The sequence below is a fragment of the Gouania willdenowi genome, chromosome 17 (assembly GCF_900634775.1).
Source record: "Gouania willdenowi chromosome 17, fGouWil2.1, whole genome shotgun sequence".
NCBI lineage: Eukaryota > Metazoa > Chordata > Actinopteri > Blenniiformes > Gobiesocidae > Gouania > Gouania willdenowi.
In genome coordinates this window covers 19782081-19804201 of record NC_041060.1, presented here as the reverse complement: position 1 = coordinate 19804201, position 22121 = coordinate 19782081, and the positions used below count along the sequence as shown (strand labels likewise).

Genomic DNA, 22121 nt, shown 5'->3' with positions numbered 1-22121 from the left:
TGTGGGACAGAAGAATGAAAAGAAGCAGAACCAGAATGCTTTGTCATGAAAATATACCAATGGTAGAGTCTGCGAGTAGGTCAGTTCATCCACCATAACACAACACAACCATTCAAAGCTTCAAAGGACATTCACAACTAAAATAGATAAACTAATTGGATAGAGTGGGTTTCATTCTGAGCCATGATGTAAATAACAGTATAAGTGTATGAACTGTAATGTCGATTTAAATAAAACTGCATGGTCTATGATGTATCCTCTTTGAATAGGAGTCCCAGTTCATTGTATTTCTACTTTTTTTTTTTTGGATTGGTGGTAGAGAAAGTCAATGGTTGTCAGCTTCGTTTTTGACATTTACAATTAACATTTTGAAAAATATGCTTCATGTATATTTATGCACCGCAGCCAGTCTCCTGATAAAATGCAACTATTGTGCATCACCACATGTAATGTGAAACGATTAGGGTTTTCTCTTTCTCACGCACTCAGAATATGACAGTACACAATAATTTGAAAACAGAATTTCCCAAACAACAATGTGCCCTCAAACAGATTAAAAAAGGCCCAGGTCACAGGGGTAATGATGGATTTGGTTGTGCCAGTGTAATCTCTGTGTTTCATAGTTTCAGAAACTGTGGCACTTGATGAAATAACTGAAAACACTCTATTCTAACAAGTTTTAGGGAACGATTAAAAAATGTATTACAAGAAATTCAAAGAAATTTAAAGCTGACCTAATAATTTATGTAGTTCTACTTGGCGCCATCTAACAAACTACTGAGACCACTTTTCTTTTTGCTTGTCTCTTTTATTTTTTGCCAGTTTTTCCCATGTGAACTGTAATTGACGTACTAAAACCATACAAGCTAATAATCTGTAGTGGGACACAACTGTGTAAACAAAAACTATGACCTTCCATGCCCCATATGTAACAGCTCTGTTTACTGGTCTATCTGCAGGTGGACCTCACCAATGGTTGTAATGTTTGGGTAATGATCCAAAGAACAAGATCGGCTGAAATGAGTTTTACTCGCTGGGTGGCCAGGCTCTGCCTTAGAGATAGGGTGAGTAGCATGGACATCCAGGAGAAACTCAGTGTAGACAAGCTGCTCCTCCACATTGAGAGGAACCCATTAAGGTGGTTCAGGCATCCAGCAAGAATGCCTCATGGATGATGTGCTGGGCATGTCCAGAACTCAGAGCTAACCGAGGACACAATGGAGGGGTAATATTTTTCGGTTGAATGGGAAAAGCCCTGAACCGTTTGGGCTTCTCTGTTTTGGACCTTGCCCCCCTAGCCACCAGAACCCAGATAGGTGGTAGATGACGGAAGAGAGCAAAAACTGTTTCAGTTTGAGTTGAAGTTGAAAGAATCAGGAAGGGACCACGAGTCAGGTGATAGAACTGGTTATACCAGAACCCTATAGCTCCCAATGGAGGATAAGTGCATTATAATGCAGCTCTCTTGTCATTGATGTGTGAATGTGGCAGAAAAGTCCATTTGATATCTTCATTATTCCTCCATCTTCACTCATTCTGAATCCAGATGTGGCTGGTGTGGTCATGTTGAATGAAATAATCTAGACTCATTTCCAAGGAAGACAAACGATGTAACCAGTCCTGCACATAACAGATTTCAGGATCATCGTGAATTGATACAACTTTTAAATTGGTCAAATATGACCACAACACAACCTTAGGGTTAGAACTATCCAAGTACTGTACATTTGATCCTGAAGGGTCAGTCTTTTCCTCTTTTATGCAAATAACACATAAAACATGCAACATTTATTTGCCTAATCTTGGTTTATTGTAACTTTTTGGGTATTTTCATTGTGTCTTTCTGTGTGTCAGCATCTCCAGGTAGTTCAGTGTTAATGCAGGTCCTCATCTGTTTTTATGGCTTCTTAGCTGTCTAATCTCTTCTATTAGCACTGCTGTCTCTATTTCTTCCCTTCATCAATCTATCCGCTCTCACACATTCCCTCCAGGGTAGCCGTGGCTTCTTAAATGGGTCTTAAAATAAATGATCACGAATTAAGGACTTTAAACGATCTTAAACATTCCATCTTGGTAGGAATTATCAGATAATGTATTTTCACCATTAGGTGACAGTAAGTTTTTTTTTTTTATCTAATTGTTAACCTTCTGAATGCAAAGGACCAGTAGTGAATTTTAAAAAGTAGTCTTTTGGTCATTGTGTGTGCTTCAATGAACACAACTGGGCTTTATGTCCCTTAACAATTAATTTCCTGTTTTGTGAAACTCTCATTAGCTCTGCTCCACTGGAACCAGACTGGTTTCTTTGGATTTGTTCCTTTATCCCCCCCCCCCCCCCCTTATATATTTTTTTTTAAATTCTGATCATGTTATTTGGTTCCCTCTTGCTTTGAAAGTTTAAAAATTTCGCAGTCATGAATGGCTTTGGAAGCCTGATTAATGATAAAAGTCACTTTGAGCTTTTGATGTACAATCAGGAACTGGCTCGGATTGATGTAACCCTGTGATTACACAGGAAATACCAACGTTTCACACAGGACAGCGGGAGCTTGGATATTTCATCGTTTTTCATTTTACGTGCCAACCACTTTTATAAATTAAATTTAAGCATCCTTCCGTGGTTAGATTCCTGTATCCCCTCTGCATCATTATTGCTCCTCTCACAGAAATGTAATATCTGGCACTCAGTGTTTTATTTACTCCTTGGCTTTTTCCTTCGAGCAACATCAATCTTCATTTTTTTTTTCAGGTTTGCATTATTGTGTTTGTATCCAGAATAGGGTTGAAGAACATATGACTAGCTGTAATGTTTATATTGATTTCTGTTTTTTATATAAGGACAATGTGTTTTATTCTCTACAAGGATTTTGATCCATCAATCAAGTGTTTTACAGATCTGTGTGTTCAACAAAGTTTATTAATGGCCTTGTTTCCCTTTTTCTGCTCACCTTTGGATCCCACGGTCTATTCTCTTCAGTGTGGCTACCATCTCTATATGAAGATGTCAGTCATAACTTTCTCCTCTTTTCCCATCCTTCAATGCAATGTGGATGTAGAGTCCTTAAGCCCCAGTCTTGCTGAGCTCCACCTGTGCTCAACTGTGAGATATTCAAGTTTCCCTCACTTCTAGTTACATTTTCCTCTCCTGTATGCTTCTCTAGGAACTATCTCTTGTTAATCACCTTTTATTCCTTTTTCGTGATCCTTCTCTAATGTCTTTTCTTTACGCATCCTCTTGTCTTAGCTTAGAAGTGCACAGTCAGTGCTTCACTGATCCAGAAAACTGCAGATGCCTTGCTGTTTGATTTCGATTTATGTAAATTTTTACCTCAATGTTTTCTGTTTTTAATAACGGTTTAGTAAGGGTTTTCATTTCCCAGACCTGGACTTCCCCTACATGGTTTAATAACTACATTACACTCCATCCATCCATCCATCCATCCATTTCGTTGATGCTTGTTGACAGGTTGCCTGCTGTTGAGCTTAGTCCTGCATTAGGAGTGTGAACATTCATTAGCTCAGTTCATTACAGCAAGCTGAAGGGTTTTTTTCTGACCTTTGTGTTAATTACCATCTTTCTTAAGCTATTATAGCTGTTTTTCCAGTAGATATGATATTCTTCAATAAATATTTCTTCCTTCTCATTATAAGCATTTAACTGTAGTTAGTAATGGCAGAGTGTGGCATTTAAGTTGGGTTTTTTTTCCACTAGTTTTTACTCTTAAACTGTGAGGCTTATTTCAACTACTCGCTGTAGTTAAAATAAAAAGAAGGGTCAGTGTAATTTTTCTTTGCAACATATGTCTTGCAGCCAAAAAAGCCAGGGTCTAATTAATGTTTGTGGAAGGAAGGGCATGCGGTTAATGATATTTTCTAACTCTATAAATAACATTGCAATTAAAGGCTGCAGTCGTGGTTATCATTTTGCATTTTTTGAGTTAATCATCCCTGGGTTGGTTTGTTTGATTAATTCAAACAATTAAAACCACTTCCATCGTGCAGCTTTTGGTCATCACTCCCTGAAGCTCAGGAGCTGTAAAGCTTCCTCCTCACTGTACAGTTTTAGTAATCTATAAGACTTTTGGTTATTTTTTTCCCCCAAGCAATAAAAGAAAAAAATAATAACTTTTTCGCTTTCTTTTTCTGCCAGTCTTACTTTGGCCAAGAAATATGGTTCAATTGTTGAAATTTGCCCTTTTCTGACCCTCCTTTCACTTTTTTGTATCTCTCCTCTACTTTCCGAGCCCAGCTGCCACTGTGTACGTTAAAGTGCTGCATTAGGGAGTTTTTGTTACCTGCTGCTCACATGTCCTCACCTTTCTCCATTATTCTTCTCAACCCAATCCAAAGTTGAACTCTAAGTGTTGCGTCACGGCAGAAAAGTCTTGCTCCAGCCCTCGCTGGTATTGTGGTTAGAACCCAATCTGGAGTGAAAACTCACTTGTGTCAATTTGCCCAATCTCTTGCCTGACACTTTTTTTCTGCTTTCCAAATGATCTGCCTTCAGAAAGCATTCCATTCTCTCAGCTGCACAATTTCTTTACTTGTTTAATTAGTGCGGCTAATTGTCGCATTGGTGCAGAGGTGCACTTGTATTTTGCTTTTCACCATGTGGTGTAATTGTTCAAAAAAATCCCTTCAGCTTTTTTTTTTAATCTATCTGTTAAAAAAAAAAAAAAAAAAAAAAAAAAGCTACAGAAACAAATCGTTTAATCGAGGCATCATGTTTCTGCCCTGGGGCAATACTGCATTAAATCAGCGACAGCCCGTAATCGATTACCACCTCCTGTCATTACAGTGCACAGAAAGTTAACTTTTCGTCTGGCTCCACGGATAGACTTGTTTGTCAGTAAATATCTCACCAGACTGAAGTGATATGGCTTTTCTTTTTTTTTTCCTTTAAAAACACTCTGTGTATAAATCCTGTCTCTACAAAGAACATTGGACTACCATAGAATCCACGCAAAGAATCTTCCCACCTTACTCTTAAAGCACCGCTCTCTCACCTTGTTGAGCCACAGAAGGACAAATGAGGCTCGGCCAGTAACTAAAGAGCTTCAATGTACCTTTGTCACGTTTCTTGTAAAAGCTAAGAGCTGCTGTACTGATTGAATACACTGTTTGTTCAATTATGGTTTATAACACTTTGCTCAAACACAGCTCGACGGTGTACATGACAGGACAGCGGGAGACAACAGCAAACACCACAACAGCCTGATGGATGCAGGTGATGTATTATCAATCATATATTTATTTATAAAATAGTATGTGTGATGTGGGTCATTACAATCATACAGTATATACAGTGTATACTTCAAAATATGATTGAATTATGTGTCATCAATCCAACAGAATCTTAGACAAGACGTTAATGATCAAATCAATCAAATTAATCATAAATTTGTCATTTCTAATTTGGTTCCCAAACTGAGGAAAGGCGAGTGCCATGACGACCCAGGGGTGCAAGAATGGCCTTGCTGAACATTTAGCATTAAAATAAAAAAATATATATATATTTTTCTTTGCAATCAAATAACTTTATTACCATTTTATGCTATTTTGATGACTTTTAAAGGAGAACAATTTTAAATAAAGGTTACAAATGTCCTTTAGCCATTGACCCATGTGGCTCCACAACACACATCCTTGTGTTCTAATGACTAAAACAATGTCAAAGAAAATGTGGAGAAAAGCCCTGCAAACATGTAAATAAAAAGGAGAATAAGATAAAAAAAAAAAAAAAAAAAAAGGTGGGAGCTAATGTAAACATTGATTCCGAATAGGTCACATCCAGCTGGACATGGCTCCTCTCCGTGGATTTTAGTATCAGGTATAAAACCATTCAAAAAAGTACTTTGTTTTCAATGAATGTGCACCATTTTTTTTTTTTTTTGGTAATACTTTAAACACATATTGTGATATATACATGACTAGTCTGGGCAGTAATGCGCCGCCTTGGTTGCCAAGAAGAAGAAGAAGAAGAAGACGAAGACGAAGTCAAGTACAGGTACTAAAATGGTCCTTTCATGCTGCACAACCCACAACAGAACCAGACACTTCTAAAGTTTAAGACCTCAGGCTTCAGGCTTTATTTAAATTATCCTGAATTTTTCTGTCTGACAAATCTTTGTGAAACTATCACTTTCTCCTAGTCTTATCCGTCCTCGTCTTTATCCTCAAACAAGCCACTGTGTATGCTTCTTTTCATTGCTGACAGTGTTTTGAATTGTGGGCTTGAGCCAACACAGTCAAAACTAATCATTAGAAAAGAAACTCCATGTTTATAATGTCAGTCTCTATATACTGTGTTGTTCTTTCCTGCCACTAGCCATTCCCTTCACCTCTTTTTCCCCCTCCTATTCAACCACACTGCGGTGTGATGTTTGGACAACTTCACCAAGCAGTTAGAAATCCTTCTTTATTTTCCAAAACATCATAAAAGTCTGCCTCACTAGTAGTTATGCCATCACAAAATGGGTTATCAAAGAGCCCAGCCAGTTTTTCTTTCTAAGCTGATGTTTGAGTTGCACAGTGACACACTGGATATCATTATGCTTTGGGTTTTTCTATCCTTTTTTGTTCCTGAAGCCATTTCTACTGGTGCAACATTGCAGTAATGTGTTGCTTCTGATCTGATGCACTTTTTGTGTTGAACATAGTTTTTGTGATGGTTTGTGTGCTGTTGGAAACCATGTTGCAAACAACATGGCTGCAAAATTTTCAGTGGAAAAAACAAACATACTACATACAGTACATTTTTGCATAGTGCTAATTTAAACTAATAAAAGCAGTGCTGGAGATTGAAAGGAAAATATGTGTGTGTGTTGAAAATATGTGGATAAAAGGAGAAATACCAGACTAGCAAACCTGCCCCCGTTTAAATCTACTAATTGTTTACAATATAGACGCAGTGTTTGCAGAGCATTCATGGCTACAGTTACGCTATAATGTAGGATAGGTAATTATCATACTTTAAAGCATAGTTCTGCACATCCTAAACACAAAAATGTAATTTAAAGATTCAAATGTGCAGTTTCATGGCTGGAATAGAAAGGCTAACCAGCTGTCATATTTGGTCATTTGGCTTCATAACAGCTACAACTACAATGGATGAAAAAGAACAAGGAAAAAAGTTATTTGAAAGGGTCGTGTTAGAGAGCGGTCCATCAAAAGAGGAAATGCAGGAGTATAGCTGCATTAAACTGCTACAGAGAACCCTCACAGACTGTTCTCACTGATCTGAACATGTGCAACCAAAACTGGTGACAAAACCCATCTGCTGCAGGTTTGTAAAAGACAATAGAGTGACAAAAAACAATCTGTTAAAAAATGAGGGAATCAGATTAGGCTGTTGAAGATGGGGGACAAAGATACATAGCAGTAAAGTAGGATCTGGTCAGATATTAAATAATTAAATCTAATTTTGCAACCTCTACTTTGACATTGGACAGGCCCATTATGATATTTTCATTTTACATTACCATGAAGCAGCTAAAGCAACGGAATCCAGACAACAGAGGAGCCAATTTTAAAGGAGTTGTGTTTAACAGAGCCAGCAGCACAACCTTCCTCTTCACATACTTTAGTAGTTATATTATTGGACAGGAAACTGCATTATGCTGCCAGTGAACATCGCCAAGAAGCCATTTGTGCACCCTTCGAAACATATTTGGTGAATAAACGAGCAGCTTTTGAACACAGATTGTAATGTTGGTACTTTTATAGGTTCGGTCATTTTGCGTTCATCTCTCCCACCCCTCGCTCCCACTTACCTCTCTTCTCTCCAAAGTACAGTGTTTGTTGTGCAGTGTTGGACCACTGCAGTGAAGAGTTGTCGCTCTCTGCCACCCGACAGGTCAACGTGACCGTGCCCCCCACGGACACCGTCTCATCAGCGGTCACTGGCTGCAAGGGGTCATCGTCTAGGTAACAGCAGGGAGGAAAACAAAACAGAAGATAAAAATTAACAGAGCAATGGATGAAGTCAGATAGACACGGGGCTTATTTGAAAACACAAACAAAAATAGCAGCACACCAGCGCACAAATCAGATAAACGCACAAAATGTATTACCCAGCCCGCCCTCCTTCTTTCACCCACACCCCCACTCATCTCTTTCTCTGCCTGTCAGATTATCTATACATCTCTATCTGTCTTTCTGAAAGCGCAGTCACAATGCGCGCACATACACACACGAGACATGCTGTCAGTGCGACAAAAAAGCAGACAAATGGTTATCTGGCTGTGTCTGCGAGGCCAATGTAGGAGCAATGAGTCAGTAGCAACCTTGGTATCAAGAGACTGCAGAACCTAAGGGAGCTGCGAAGATAAAGGGACCACAGCAGAAAGTGGCTCAGACCAGGTCAAACCAACCACGGGAACGCTCTCTCATGCCTCTAATGGCGCTCACTTTTGTCGATATCCGTGTCAGCCTTTTAGCACTATGCATATGTAAAAGCTGGTACAGAACACGCTCAAATGGGACATGCATTATGGAAACGAGCCAGTCAGAGGAAAAAACCAATGAGAATACAAATGACCCAGCATAATGAGGGGAATCTAAGGGCTGTAGCAGAAAAACTGGAACACGAAAGAAATCACTGATGGGTGAACTGTCTGGGTGTGTAACAATATTCACATTAACTCAAATTACGGTATTTAACAGTGCTCCCTTGATAGCGGGTGACGGAGCCGTTTAATTCTGCTCTATGCTTAGTGTGGTGAATGAGTTTGTAGATCATAACAAGAGATGCAAACAAAAAACATGCCCTTCTTATGATAAGTGGTGTCATAGTTGATGTTGGAAATGTTTTTTAGAACCCTGAGCGCAACCAACCAACTATCTCTTTCTACCTATTTATTACCGATAATTTCAACTTGTCCAAGTAATCTACAAACCATATTTTAAAAACAAATAAATAAATATGGTGATACAACAGGGGACATTTGTCAGGAAGTTTTGCCCATAAGAAGTCACTTCAACATGTATAAGACAGGAATGAATCCCCTAATTGGAACCAAATTGTCAAGCAGCAGACAGGTTTATATTTGGCACGAGGCGTTATCACAGCCTTGCACTTGCAGTTGAATTGATAGTTTTTTTTTTTTTCTTCTTCATTCCAGCAGTTAGAACATCTGCTTAAGTACTCCCGTCAAGACATGAAAAGCGAGGGGTGCACACAAAGAATAGAGAAAGAAGAGCAAAACTAACCGCATGTCGCGTCAAAAACACACATTTGCGGTGTACAAGCTGAGAGAAGCATAGAAGAACTGTAAGACTCAATATTTCTTTCTAATATGAAGCTGAATGGCTATTTCAGATTCTGAAAAGATGTCAGTTATTTGAAATGGAAAAAAGTCCTTTCGGTGTGCCTTTGGGCTAGGATGAACCCGAACGACAACGGCTCTTAAAGGCACAGCTTCCGTTTGCCATTCGGTTACTTTCAGACACCTGTGTCTCTTCTCTGGGTTTTACTGCAGCTCTGGAACCATAGCAAACATCATGGCTAGATAAACTAACGTTGTGGTTACGCTTCGATAAACTGACCTTGTGGTGAGTTTATCGAAGCGTCATGATGACCCAGGGATGACTGTGTGGTCAAGAGCACTGCAGATTAGTGTCTCCTTTTATAGCTTCTCAGACTAATTCTTGTGGCTGAGCTTCTCCATTTGGTTGTCCCCAGTACATCTGTCATCAAGTACACCACAATAGCCTCTGGCAGAGTCACCAAACTTTGGTAGAGTCTTTGAATGCAATCATGTGTTGCGACACATATGCGTATATATTTCAGCTTCAGAGTCTCTGATAACATGTATGTTTAGAAGGTGCAATTTCAGGCAACAGAAAGCTGTTCAAAGGATCATTTAAAGCGAATCAATAAAGCATACATTCAGGGCATTTCTGATTGCAGGGTTCACCCCAGCATGTCATTGTATCTTACGTCATAGGCTCGATTAATTTATACTGGAAGCCCTTTCTGCCACATCTGGGGCTTGATCCCGTCTAACATTTCAGCAAAGCAGTTCCAATTATGAACCCTCAGAAAAAGCGCTAAAGCTAATGTAGCCCTAGCCATTCTAAATAATATCTAAAGGTATCTGTTTATGTTTGAAATATTTGAACACGTTAATATTAACTAATCTATATTCTGGTTTGTGAGGAGGTTTCTTTATTTTCTCCACCTACTATTTTCACAGTGTTTATTTATTTGTTTGCCGGTTAGCAAGATTACATCAATAGAGTGTGTACTTAATTACTTTTTGCAAAATTTTAACCAAAAAAAAGACCTTAGGCCATGGAAGATTCCATCATTTTTTTAAGGGAATTCTGATCAATATAGTATTTCTGAATCAGTTTAAAAAAAAAAAAAATAAATAAATTAAAAAAAATAAATAAATAAATAATCCTTTTTTCTCATAATTTACAGTTTTTGGTTCATCAATGACCGATCTTAATAAAATTTGACTCAGTTATGTTGGGTTGGTTCCTCAATTACCCTACCAAGTTTCATCCAGGTTAAATCCAAACTGTGCATTTTATCATGATTTTTTGAAAGAAAAAAAATAGATTTTTTTTCAAGGGGTTAAAGATGTCAAGAGAATGTGGAAGGTTAGAGATTTGAATCATAGAGTGGTAAAGTAGATTTCAGATGTCAGCATTGGGACTACTAAAAACACATTTTATATTCAAACCTAATGCAGAAGCACTTAGTGACTGAACAATTAAACTGCAACTATAGCTTGTTTCACAAAATGATTTTTGTATCAATTAATGCAAGCTGATAAACAAAGGCTAATCTCTCTCTTATGAACCATAAAGCATACACAGCTTTAAAGACGATTTAATGGCTGTCTCCATTTCCAATTCAAAGCTACTACAATCGCCTTGTATTCACGGGATGCTGCAATGCTTATCGGCATAGTAACAAAAGCAGCCTTTATATTATTTAAAATGAATGAAGATGTCCTTTGATAACAGACGAGTGGGAAACTTTTCCAGAGCGCAACCTGCCTTTACTTTTACAAAACAGTGTTAGGCACCAGTGCTTTCTGACCTAGGATAAGCAGGTATAGTTCTGTCTGTAAAAGTGTGTTTTTTGGAAGAGTTTTTATGCTTCATTTGAGAAAATGCCCTTATTTTGAAGGTCAGAAAAATGAAAAGTAGACTAAAGAATTAAGGTCTGATCCAGAAGATATCATCGGCTCTGTGTTTGTCACTTTGACGACAGGTGGCAGGTGAACACAAAAGAAAAAATACGTTTATTTTCTGGTGAAAATCAGTTTGTTAAAGCAATATCAAATAGTCATATTTTGGATAGGCTAGAAGTTCCTTAAGAGCAAAGCTAAAGAGGTGGGAAAAAAGTTCAGTCTAACTTTAAAAGGTTAAGTCAAACCAAATTCTAATGCTACAAAATTAAAACTAGAGACCGAGCTATCGTCAGCTCACATTAATTTAAACACTGTGACTTGCTATCCTTTCTTCTCTCGAATCATCTGTTCTTCCACCCCCTAAGCTGTAAGCCCGAGGAAGACACGGGTATTTAAAGCAACACAATTTACACTTTTCCTATCGAGGAACAAGGTGAGAGAACACAGAGGTAGAAGGCTGACTGTGGTATCAAGTGAAGGGAGGGTAGGGGAGGACAGACAGAGAAGGAAAGATGGATGAAAAGGGGGGATGTGAGGAAGGCGGGTGATGAAACGAGGTGGGAAATGGAGCGTGCGTGCTTGCGTGTGAAAATGGAAGGGGAGGAAGACAAAAAGCTGGTGAGACAACAGAGGTGAGGGGAGCTGGAAGGCTATCCAAAACTGCAAAGGTGAGAACACGGGACTCCAAAGACCTGGTTCAAAACTGTAAAATATTTTCTTTTTCTGAAAGCCAAATATGAATTATGAATGTTTCGAGCAAACTCCAAGATTCCATCTTTTTATTTGGTCAGAAGAGTTGTTAGTCTGGGTCATATTTAATTTATTCGAACAAATAACTACAGTCCTGCAGGTTTGATGTCTTTCACTATTACAGCAACTCTGAATGTGATGGAACCAGCAGCTCTGCAGTGGGTCTCACCTTACATGACACGTGTTTAATTAGGGATCAATCAATGTATAAACAGAATAATAGGAATCTCCATGAATGTTGGGCTGATCACGTACAGTAACTTATGATGTCGTAGCATCATAACCACAGGTTTCATAGGTAAAAATGTTGTATAAAGTCCCACCCATCCCCCGTTCTTTCACATCAGATCTTTTCAACAACTTCTGACCTAACCATAGATATTAAGTTTTCATAAAATTGTATGTATTTTTATGTTTTTCTGCTCTTTCTGTCATAAAAATGCCTTCTTTTGTTCAATAAGAAAAAATAAAAAAAAAAATAAAAGGAAAATAATAAGGTGCAAAGTGGAACATTTGATATTAAGTTATTACAGCCTTGACTAGGACAATAATCAATAGAACATAGATTTTGAGGCATTATTACTTTTTTAGAGCCATGAGCATTTATTTGATAAAACCTTGGCTATTAGAGCTTAGGTACCAAAACGGTACCATTCATAAACACGTCTTGTAAATTATATATTTGTCCCCCCTGTTTTTTCACATCAGATCTTTTCAACATCTTCAGACCTTACCATAAATATACAGTTTTTTCAAAAAGGTGGTTCATGTTTGAAAACCCTCCAATGTGGCGGAATTACAACAATTCTGCAAAGACGAGTGGGTCAAAACTCCTCCACAGCGTTGTAAAAGACTCATTGCAAGTTATCGCAAACGCTTGATTGCAGTAGTAGCTGCTAAGGGGGGCACAACCAGTTATTAGGTTTCGGGGGAAAACACTTTTTCACACAGGGCCATGTAGCTTTGGATTTTTTTTTCCCTCATTAATAAAACCCTTCATTTAAAAAATGCATTTTGTCTTTACTTGTGTTATCTTTGACTAATGTTTAAATATTTTAGATGATCTGAAATATTTAAGTGTGGAAAACATGCAAAAAAGTAAGAGATCAGGAAGGGGGCAAACACTTTTTCACACCACTGTATATTTATATGGTTTTTTTCTTCTTTTTTTTGCCCTTTTTGCCATAAAAACAACAATGTTTTCAATGAGAAAAACACAAATTATGCTTTTATGAAAAAAATGAACATGGAATTATGAACATGATACATGGGTGGCAGTAGCTCAGTCCGTAAGGACATGGGTTGGGAACCGAATGGTTGCTGGTTCAATGCGGACCAGAAAAAGGAAATTGTTCTGGTATCTGGAGCTACCTTGAGCAAGGCACCAAAACACAACACTGCTCTGGTGTGCTCCCTTCATAGTAAAAGCAGCTCTCCGTGAATGCATGTCCTGTTTGTGCATGTGTGTAAGAAACATGTACTGTATGTTAAATATTCAAAAATTACAATTAAAAAAAATTATATTGAATTTCAAGAGGTTCAACGTTGTCACTTTATTGATATTTCATCATCTTTTGATGTCAACATTTGGTTTGTTGGTATGTCAACATGTTTTTCAAAAATGGTTCAATGAAAATTAGTGCTCCATAGCTAATTAAAAAACATCCTGTGATGTATAATCAATTTCAGCTGATTTGACTTTCTCTGATCTGTAATCAATGATCAGCACTAAAAACTCACCCTGTTCTGAGCACCCCACTGTTAATAGTAATATATCTAAAACAAGTAGGACTGTGAATCTCAAGATCTTTAAGACATCAAACCTGAAATGTAAACTTTAGTATTGATGTTTTGTGGCTCAATATAGACATACAGTATACAGTGGGACCACCAATTTTCTGTGATCGCGACACTTTCTGAAATGTAGAAAGCAATGTGAAATGGAAAAGGCAACCTGACCCCCTTTTTTATTTCTCTTTCTTGATTTACAATTGGGCCCCAACATGACAGAAAAAAGCCTCACAGGCATGTTTTGGGACGGTATCGCTCATTTAAATGCTAATTTTCACTGGAAAACTGGTAACTAAATGTCTAAAAAGTGTGACAAACTGACAAATATGTCCATTTCCTCCCGTAATTCAAGTCAAAATTTTGCATGTGAGTAGTGATAATGTTATCTTGTGATTAAAAATACATGCAAAGCTTCATCTGAAGTTTATTCTTAAAGTGCCCATGTTAAGCATAATAAAAGTGCTATTTGAGCTTCATACATATGCCCAAAGTGTTTTTTTTATTGATTCCCTCAATCGTTAGTTAGAGGGTGATTTGCTCCTTTCTTACTGCAGGGTGAGCGCAAACACCTCTCTCCAATTTGATGACGCGTTCCCACTTTGATGACAAATTTGACGCGGCACTGAGCTGGAGAAGCCGCGCCTCCAGGAAGCTCTCTGCCGTGATTGACATGTAAACAGACACGCCCACGAAGGTGAGCATGTCGACGTCCTTCGCGCAGTACTATGTATGTATTTTCTACAGTCTATGTATGTACCGGTGAACGCCCCGCCCCCTCACTCTGTCTCGTGTTTATAAAGCAGCATGAGCTCAGCTACGGAGTGGGTGGGAGGAGGGCGGGCCGTCCTCTAGCCCTACGTCACCGTGCGGGGAGGAGGAAGTCAGTGTCTCGTCTATAGACACGCCCATTCATGAATATACATAAGTAGGCCACAAATCAGCCTGTTTGTGTAGAGTTGCTCAGAAAGTGACTTGTCAGACGCTAAAACTCTGGAAAACAGGCGAGTTTGGGAAAATAAACGTCAAATACTATGTTTTTGGGGTTCTTAGAACAAATGAAAATGGATGAAAAATAGCATGATATGGGTCCTTTAATGTGTTGTGATGAACAAGGTTTTTTTTTTTAGAATATTATGACTGCACTCAAATCTGAAAAGGCTCTGGAACAAAGATGGGTTTATCTCATGGTGTACAGTATTAGCTCTGAACTAGTGATGAGTTTACCTGGTGACACCTCACAGCAGAAGCATTGCACCTCCACTTACACCTCCAATCACACAACTGTGCAGGACTTTATACAAAATGTGAGAGTGACTCGCCAGTTGGCGGTGATTAAAGGTCTCACAAATAATGTTTTGGGACTATATCACACATTTCGGTGCCTGAGGGTTTAGCTCATGTGATGTAATATTGCATGATTTCGGCAGAGGCCATCCTGTTTACATAAATACTCTGAAGCATATAAAATAAAAAAAAAATAAAAACAGTAGTTTTTACTCCATTAACTCTATTTACAGTGTTTGCAGAGGTCGACTTACCATTAGGCAAGGGGTCACACTTGCCTTGGACCCCCATAGTAGGAGCCCCCAAGAGTCCACTCTCTAAAGTTTAAATGTGTTGGTTGGGTTGAAGACGAAGAGTGTTAAATATATACAGTATTAGCATTTACATTAGCAAACAAATGAGCAAACTAAATGTTGCTTGACCTCTAAATAGCCAAATATTTCATAATCATACCCAAGTGGGAGGGCCCCTTCACAAAAGTTTGCCTTGGGCCCCAAAAATGCTAAATCTGCCACTTCGTGTTTGGTATGATTTTGCAAAGTTAAATAATCAGTAAAGTAATCTAAATAGGGAAATACCATAAAACGGAAACAATACCAAAGAGTGTACGAGGAATTAAGTGAACCCCAAAATGGAATTTTTAAAATGGAAAATTAGAGGCAAGTTATCTGTTCATTGGATCCCCATTAGCTTCCACTGCGGTGGTTGCTAATCTTCCTGGGGTCCATAAAAAAAAAAAGATCAAGATTCCTGTACATGTAAGAACAAAAAAATATAAAGACAGTTAAAAATATTAAAAAACATTACATAAAAAGGTACATCAAGGCACATTTTATTTACACCAACAAATAACTTTAAAAAAAAATCATTATATATATATATATATATACCTTAAGATTGGTAAAAATATGATTTTAAGGATTTTTTTAAATATGAGAAAAGTTGACATGTCTTTCAGCTCCCAAGGCAATTTATTCCATGTGTGAATAGTTAATTAATTAATTATTAATATTAGGACGATTTGTTACTAAGTTGGAGTTTGAAGCGAGTCGTGTATTGTACAAGTTTTTTCTTGAAATAAGCTTGGTTGGCTGGTTAAAATAATCATCTTTCTAAATACTAGTAAATTATAATACATTTTAGTTACGTGAATAGTGACCTGTCTGCAGACTCATGGGCTACAACTGATCAGGATACGTCAGTATAGAAAAATAAGTGGAAGAAAAACACACACATGAATGAAATGTGAGTATCACTGAAGAGAAGCTAAAAGACCTGCTGTTAGTCATGTTATCAATGGGCCGACAACAAAGTCCTATTTTAATCTTTGCCGAGCATTGTGAAAGAACATAACTCATAATGTAGAAACATTTTTACATTTGTGTTCAGATATAATCATCCATATAAAATACAACTCGACTCCGCTCCCAGACAGATGAGTATCACTTATATTACTCCACTCATGGGAAAGCAGCTAATGAGCGTATTGTCCAAGATCGCTGGACTATTTCTTTAATTAAAGAAACCCATCTACTCTCTTCCAGTTATTTCTCATTCTAAGAGGAGCAGACAGTGAAAAATTCAAACCACCTTGGCATTTCTTGTTCATCCCTTTTTCCCCTTTCCCCCCCATCTGTTTCCTACTAGCTCACCCCACCTCCCATCCATCTGCCCCATGTCCTCCCAGGTCTCCTCTCATCCTCCCCTCACCTCTTTGACCTTCTGTTGAGCCTCCTCCTCCTCCTCCTCTATTTCTGATCACCTCGTTTATTTCTCCCCGCTCTTAATTCTGTCTTTCCCTCCTTAGTTTGTTCTCCCAGGGCGGCTTTGCAGCGTTGCTACTAATTAACTCAGGTTAATGAACTTTATTTACTGGCATACACGTGCATCTCTACGGAGCCCCTTAAGGGACAGGGGTGACAAGGTGTGTGCGGGAATTTGTGTGTCCTCACATGTAAAGAAGTGTGCACAGATTTCTATCACCAGTACATGGTTGTAAGGTTTGGGGTGGAGCTGTTTGATTGCAGGGAGCTAATTATCTGACTGTATATGTGCCTCTGAGTGTGTGCAAGCCTGAAGAATCTTATTATTGATGTTGGTGTGGAAGTGTGCCTTTTTCAGCTTGGTTGTATTTGTTTTGTGGGGAAGGAATTTATCTGCTTGTGTTCATGTGTGTAGGTAGAACTGTGCATATCGCTGTGATTTATGAGAGGGTCGTTATCTGCATGTGGCTGTGTGCTGTGCACGCGTGTGCTGCAGTGTGCGCTGCATGGTGCATGGTTCGTGCGTGCGTGCATGCATGTGTGTCCGTATTCCATTGTGGCAGCACAGAATGCAGGACTATATGGTGTGTGACAGGCACTAGTCATGTGTCACAGTGGTGCTGCACACATTTTGATAGGAAAACCCAGCCAACAGTGTGTGGTTTGATATGGCATGGCATGATACAGGCCATTACACACACATACAGAAGCATCCATTGGTAACACCCTGCAAGATTGGTGACCCAACCCACTTGCACCCCTGACCCAGCTCATTGGGTAACAAACGGCGGCTATACACTCATGACACATGCAGAAAGTAGGACACACTTCTGTCAACAAAAGCAGCAGCACCTGCACTCCCAGGCAAAGATAAATACATAAAAATACAATACATCTTAGTGAGTCGCATAAGTCAAACGTTTGCATCCCATGTGCCCAGAGGACAGAATCAGCATGACACATATACATGCACACAAACAAACACTTACAGAGCATAGCCTCCCCCACACAACCCATCTATGCCCAGCTGTCCCCTGCAACCTCCCATCCCCCTGGGTCAATGTGTGTGTGTGTGTGTGTGTGTGTGAGAAGGGATGAAGTTGTGTGCATCCTATGCCAACCTCAACTGGCTACAGGCTTCTTTAATGTATCCCTCTCTCCATTCACCACCCCCCACTGCAGCCCGCCTGTTGTGAGTTCAAAGATGCAAATGTAAAAATATATATATATATATATATATATATATATATTTTTTTTTTTTTTTTTTTTTTTTGCAGCATGCTCACTTACAGCTGGTTAAGTGTGAACAACAAAATACTTGGTTTTATGCATGATTTTTAGGGTTTTGCATAACCCAAAAGCAGAGTGTTTTTCACATTCTCATTCATGCTGCTCTGCCATTGATATTCGGGGTAATGAACAAATTACCCATTATCTGTGAGGGTCGTTGGTGGGTCGGGAACTAAACAGGGTTGGTGGGCGGGGCTGGACTGTTATGGATTTAGGCCATCTGCGTCTGCTGTCTGAGCATAAACAAACTCCTTATCCTTAGGTTTGGCTTCAGCCCTCCTTTTTTTTTTTTTTTTTTTTTTTTTTAAATGAGGGGTGTATGGGGGATTCTGGTTTGCTCGGAAGAACACACACACACCCCAATGCCCACACACACACACACCCTCTCATTTTAAGTACCTCTCCAACCACCACAAGTATGCCTCCTCCCCACCTATCCTCTGCTGCCTGTCAAACAAATTTAGCTCTAAGCGTAGAAAACTCCCCCTCCGCATCCTCACCCTCACCCCACAAATGCCCCACCAGCATCAGGGCCCTGCAAAGCGTCTGCAGCAGCCGTGAGGCGCCGAGCCGGCCGCCCCACCCTACCACTGGGAAAGCGCTCTGGGAAACAAGAAGAACGAAGGAGGAGAATGAAGCGCGGTGCAAGAGAGAGAGATGGAGAGGACGAGACGGGATTCGGATTGAAGGGAAGGCCAGAAGCATCACTGCTGACAATAGAAAAAGAATAATGATTTGCTAAAAGGGGAAAGACAGAAAAGAGTTGGGTGGGTGCGAGGGAGTAGAGGAGGAAGAAGATTGAGAGAAACACAGGGGAGAAAGAGCGAAAAGAGAGAGAGAGAGGTGAGTGAAGGACATAGCAGAAATAAGCATATATGGATAGATGGAAGCAACGAAGAGAGATGACAGGGTGACTTAGAAAAGGGGCAAATGGTCCACAAGAGCAAAGTGAGAGAAAAACAATGAGAAGCGAGATGAAAGGAAAGTGGAGCAGAGCAGAACGATAGAATGTGAGAGAACAAAAAAAAAAAAAAAAACAGCAAAACTATAGATGAAAAAAGGTGGAGGCAGAAATCATAGAAAGAGCACACTTTTCAAACAATCTAATTCCAATATTAGACATTTAATTATGTCATATTCTAACAATTTAGTCATGTCTTCTCTAGGGTTCACATGATTGACAAACTTTGTAGGATACATAAGCCTATGGTTTAATGAGGGGACATTCTTGATTAAAACAGCCTTCTCAGCATCTGATCCTCTCTTTGTTTTTTTGATTGATTAAGCTTTGTGTGCAATACTTTAAGAATACAATCAGGCAGTCATAAGCTGACTAAAGGTCCAGGACATCCAAAAGCCTCAGAGTCACTGAATGTCAGTTAGTTGAGAAAGCACAAGTCTCAGTAGGTCTAACGTCATAAATTTGCCCCACCTGAATACATCTTCAGCTAAGGCAGGTTTACTCTGGGAGCAAGATAACCTGGAAATGACATTTTATGGAACGGTTCCCTTCGAGCATCTTTTATCTGCAAAGATGGATTAAAGTTCAAATGTGGAAATAGGGGTGTTCGGCGGGCATGTAAACATCTGACTTAAAGGGCACCATGTTAGCCTTCATCACAGAGACACGTCTACAGATGACAAATCCATCAGACTTTAGGAACCACAAGCAGGACTTGATCCTAAAATGGATGAAAAATGATGTACTGTATTTCTATTTGTTAACCTGACTTTCTTTTTGTGGCTTTTCTTTACTAGAATGCACAACACACAACCACTCCACAATCAAAAAATGCTGAAAGCCTGAACATAAATTAGCTTTCAAGAACTAAAACCTTTTTACAATCACTTACAAATTGGTCTAATTGCTGCACACCGCAATTAGAAACATACTTATTCCTTGCAGGGGTCTACTGGTAGGTATTTCCAACTCTCAACGGGCACTAGGTGGGAGTACACGCTGATAAGATGCCAGTCCATTGCAGTGCAACCACAGACAAACAACCATTCCCATTCACTCCTACGGGCAGACGCTTTTATCTAAAGCAACGTACAACACGAGCAGTTATGGTTAAAGACAGGCATACACTGTGCAATTTTTGGCCCATTTTGAGCTGATTTTCGACTCGTGCGTCTATTTTGTGGGATCGTGCGAGTCTCTGCGAGATCGTGTAGTATACATGGGGTCACGAGAAGCGATTAACACCTCACAACCAGCTCCCGATCAGCTATCATATGGTCATAAGGAAATCAAACATGTTTGAAATCCAGTCGCTCACACCGTAGAACCACTGTAAAATTGACGGACTGTACTGCCCACATCTGTCCAGCCCATTCCTGGTCCATCACATCGCCGCCTTTTCTTTTTTTAAAGCTCTTTTTGCTGAGATTTGGGAGTGTCTCTCCACCTCCGGGTTCTTCTTCTTCATCTGTTTTAATGGCGACGCTTCAGAGTTCTTCTTCTTCTAATTTGTACATTGCATTTCCGGAAACAAGACCCCGACGTGTCGTGTATGAACGTACAGTGTGAGCAGTCAGATCGTGTCAGAGTGTCGGTCCGTACAGTGTGAGAACATGAATTGAGAGCTGCACACATTCGGGCTCTGCACATGAGTCGCACAGTTTGAGCTGGAGCTAAGTAAAACGATGTAAAAAAAAAAAAAAAAATCGCACTGTGTTTCCCACCCTTAAGGGATTTGCTCAACATCCCACAGGTTGGATTCGAACCCTGTGGTTACAATCTCGTTTCCTTAACCGTTACAACACTACCACCCCAACTCTACACAGAAATGTCCTTGGTAAACACCAGAATCCATATCCATCTTTTAAAGAGAACATATGCAAATTTGATTTACAAGCCCTATAAAAAAGATAATTTATAATACTTTAGGTTTAGTCAAGTTATTTTCTTTAAAAGTCCTTGTAAAGTAACCAGGAGCAGGAAAAACCCAGTCAACCGGCAGACACGGTGCCGACATTTATTCCCCAACTTGTAGCGAGTTGTAACAAAATCTATGACCCGAAAAAAAATGGGGGTTCTGGCAGCTTCAGCTCCAGTGGCTGAAGTCCACAAATAAACATCAAGGTAGTCAATCCTCTTCTGGTGACTGCATTCTGGACCTGCAGCTCCACCAGCTGAGCTGACATTGATTGACATCAGATTATTTATGGCAGCTAGCAATTGTACTGTTCGCGATCAGCTGTTTGCCCGGCTAGCTTAGCTTAGCCGCTGGTTTATTTGTCTCAAAGGCTACGCTGTTGTAAGTCTACGTAGTCACGGCCAGTAAATGGAAACTACTAAAAGCTCAAGCCCAGTTTTTTCTTGCGCTTATTGTGCATGTTGCTGACCATGATGTTAACACTGTTTTACATATTGTTCTATGGAACGATGTCTGCCAGCCATTGACATCAAACACAAAATATCAAATCGCGGGCTCAAAAATTGCGACTCTCCAAAGGCTCACATTGTTTTAATGAACAAAAAACAAAACTAAAACCTAGAAAGCACTCAAAGAGCACAGACCTCTGCAACGCCATAGCAGTATCCCATAATGCACAGTCACCTATGTTACATAGATATATCTGTTCATTTATAACGGTAGTTTTCTTCCAGATCCAAATGAAACTAGGTGGGGTGATAGAGTGACCAACCCTACGTGTCCGATTCAAATTTCGTGAACATCAGCCGATAATGAATCGAGAGGTTTTTCCATTGATGAGAGATAGCAATTTTTCTTATTTTTAAAATTGATACAGATTCAGTTTCATCAAAATGAGTTCATTAGTTTTGGTGTTTGAATTTTCACAGACAAACAAGTAAACACATAAATAAACTTTCTCAGCTGAGATAATGAAACAATTCTTTTTTACCGATTAATCAAAATGTATGTACTTTTACTTAAAAATGTTCACACGTCTGATTAACATTGATGAATTGGATCACTTCATTGACCTGACTGAGAATTATGTGATATAACATTGGCTACTTTTACCTTGACAAAAGAAAATGATTTTTATTAAAGTTATTTCATAACAAAAACTCTGTCAGCATTGATGTGTGCTTGTGGATGAAAATTATCTGCATTTCACCTGCAGC

At 39.2% G+C, this 22121-nt stretch overlaps 1 protein-coding gene across 3 annotated transcripts in view; it reads right to left on the bottom strand.

Annotated features, from left to right (window-relative positions):
• cadm3 (cell adhesion molecule 3) overlaps window positions 1–22121 on the bottom strand; it is a 116386-nt gene that overhangs the window by 59521 nt on the left and 34744 nt on the right. For all 3 annotated transcript variants that reach the window (XM_028472635.1, XM_028472636.1, XM_028472637.1), the window contains exon 3: window positions 7773–7922. In XM_028472635.1, coding sequence (XP_028328436.1) covers window positions 7773–7922 — 150 coding nt within the window. The remainder of the gene's footprint in view (window positions 1–7772; window positions 7923–22121) is intronic.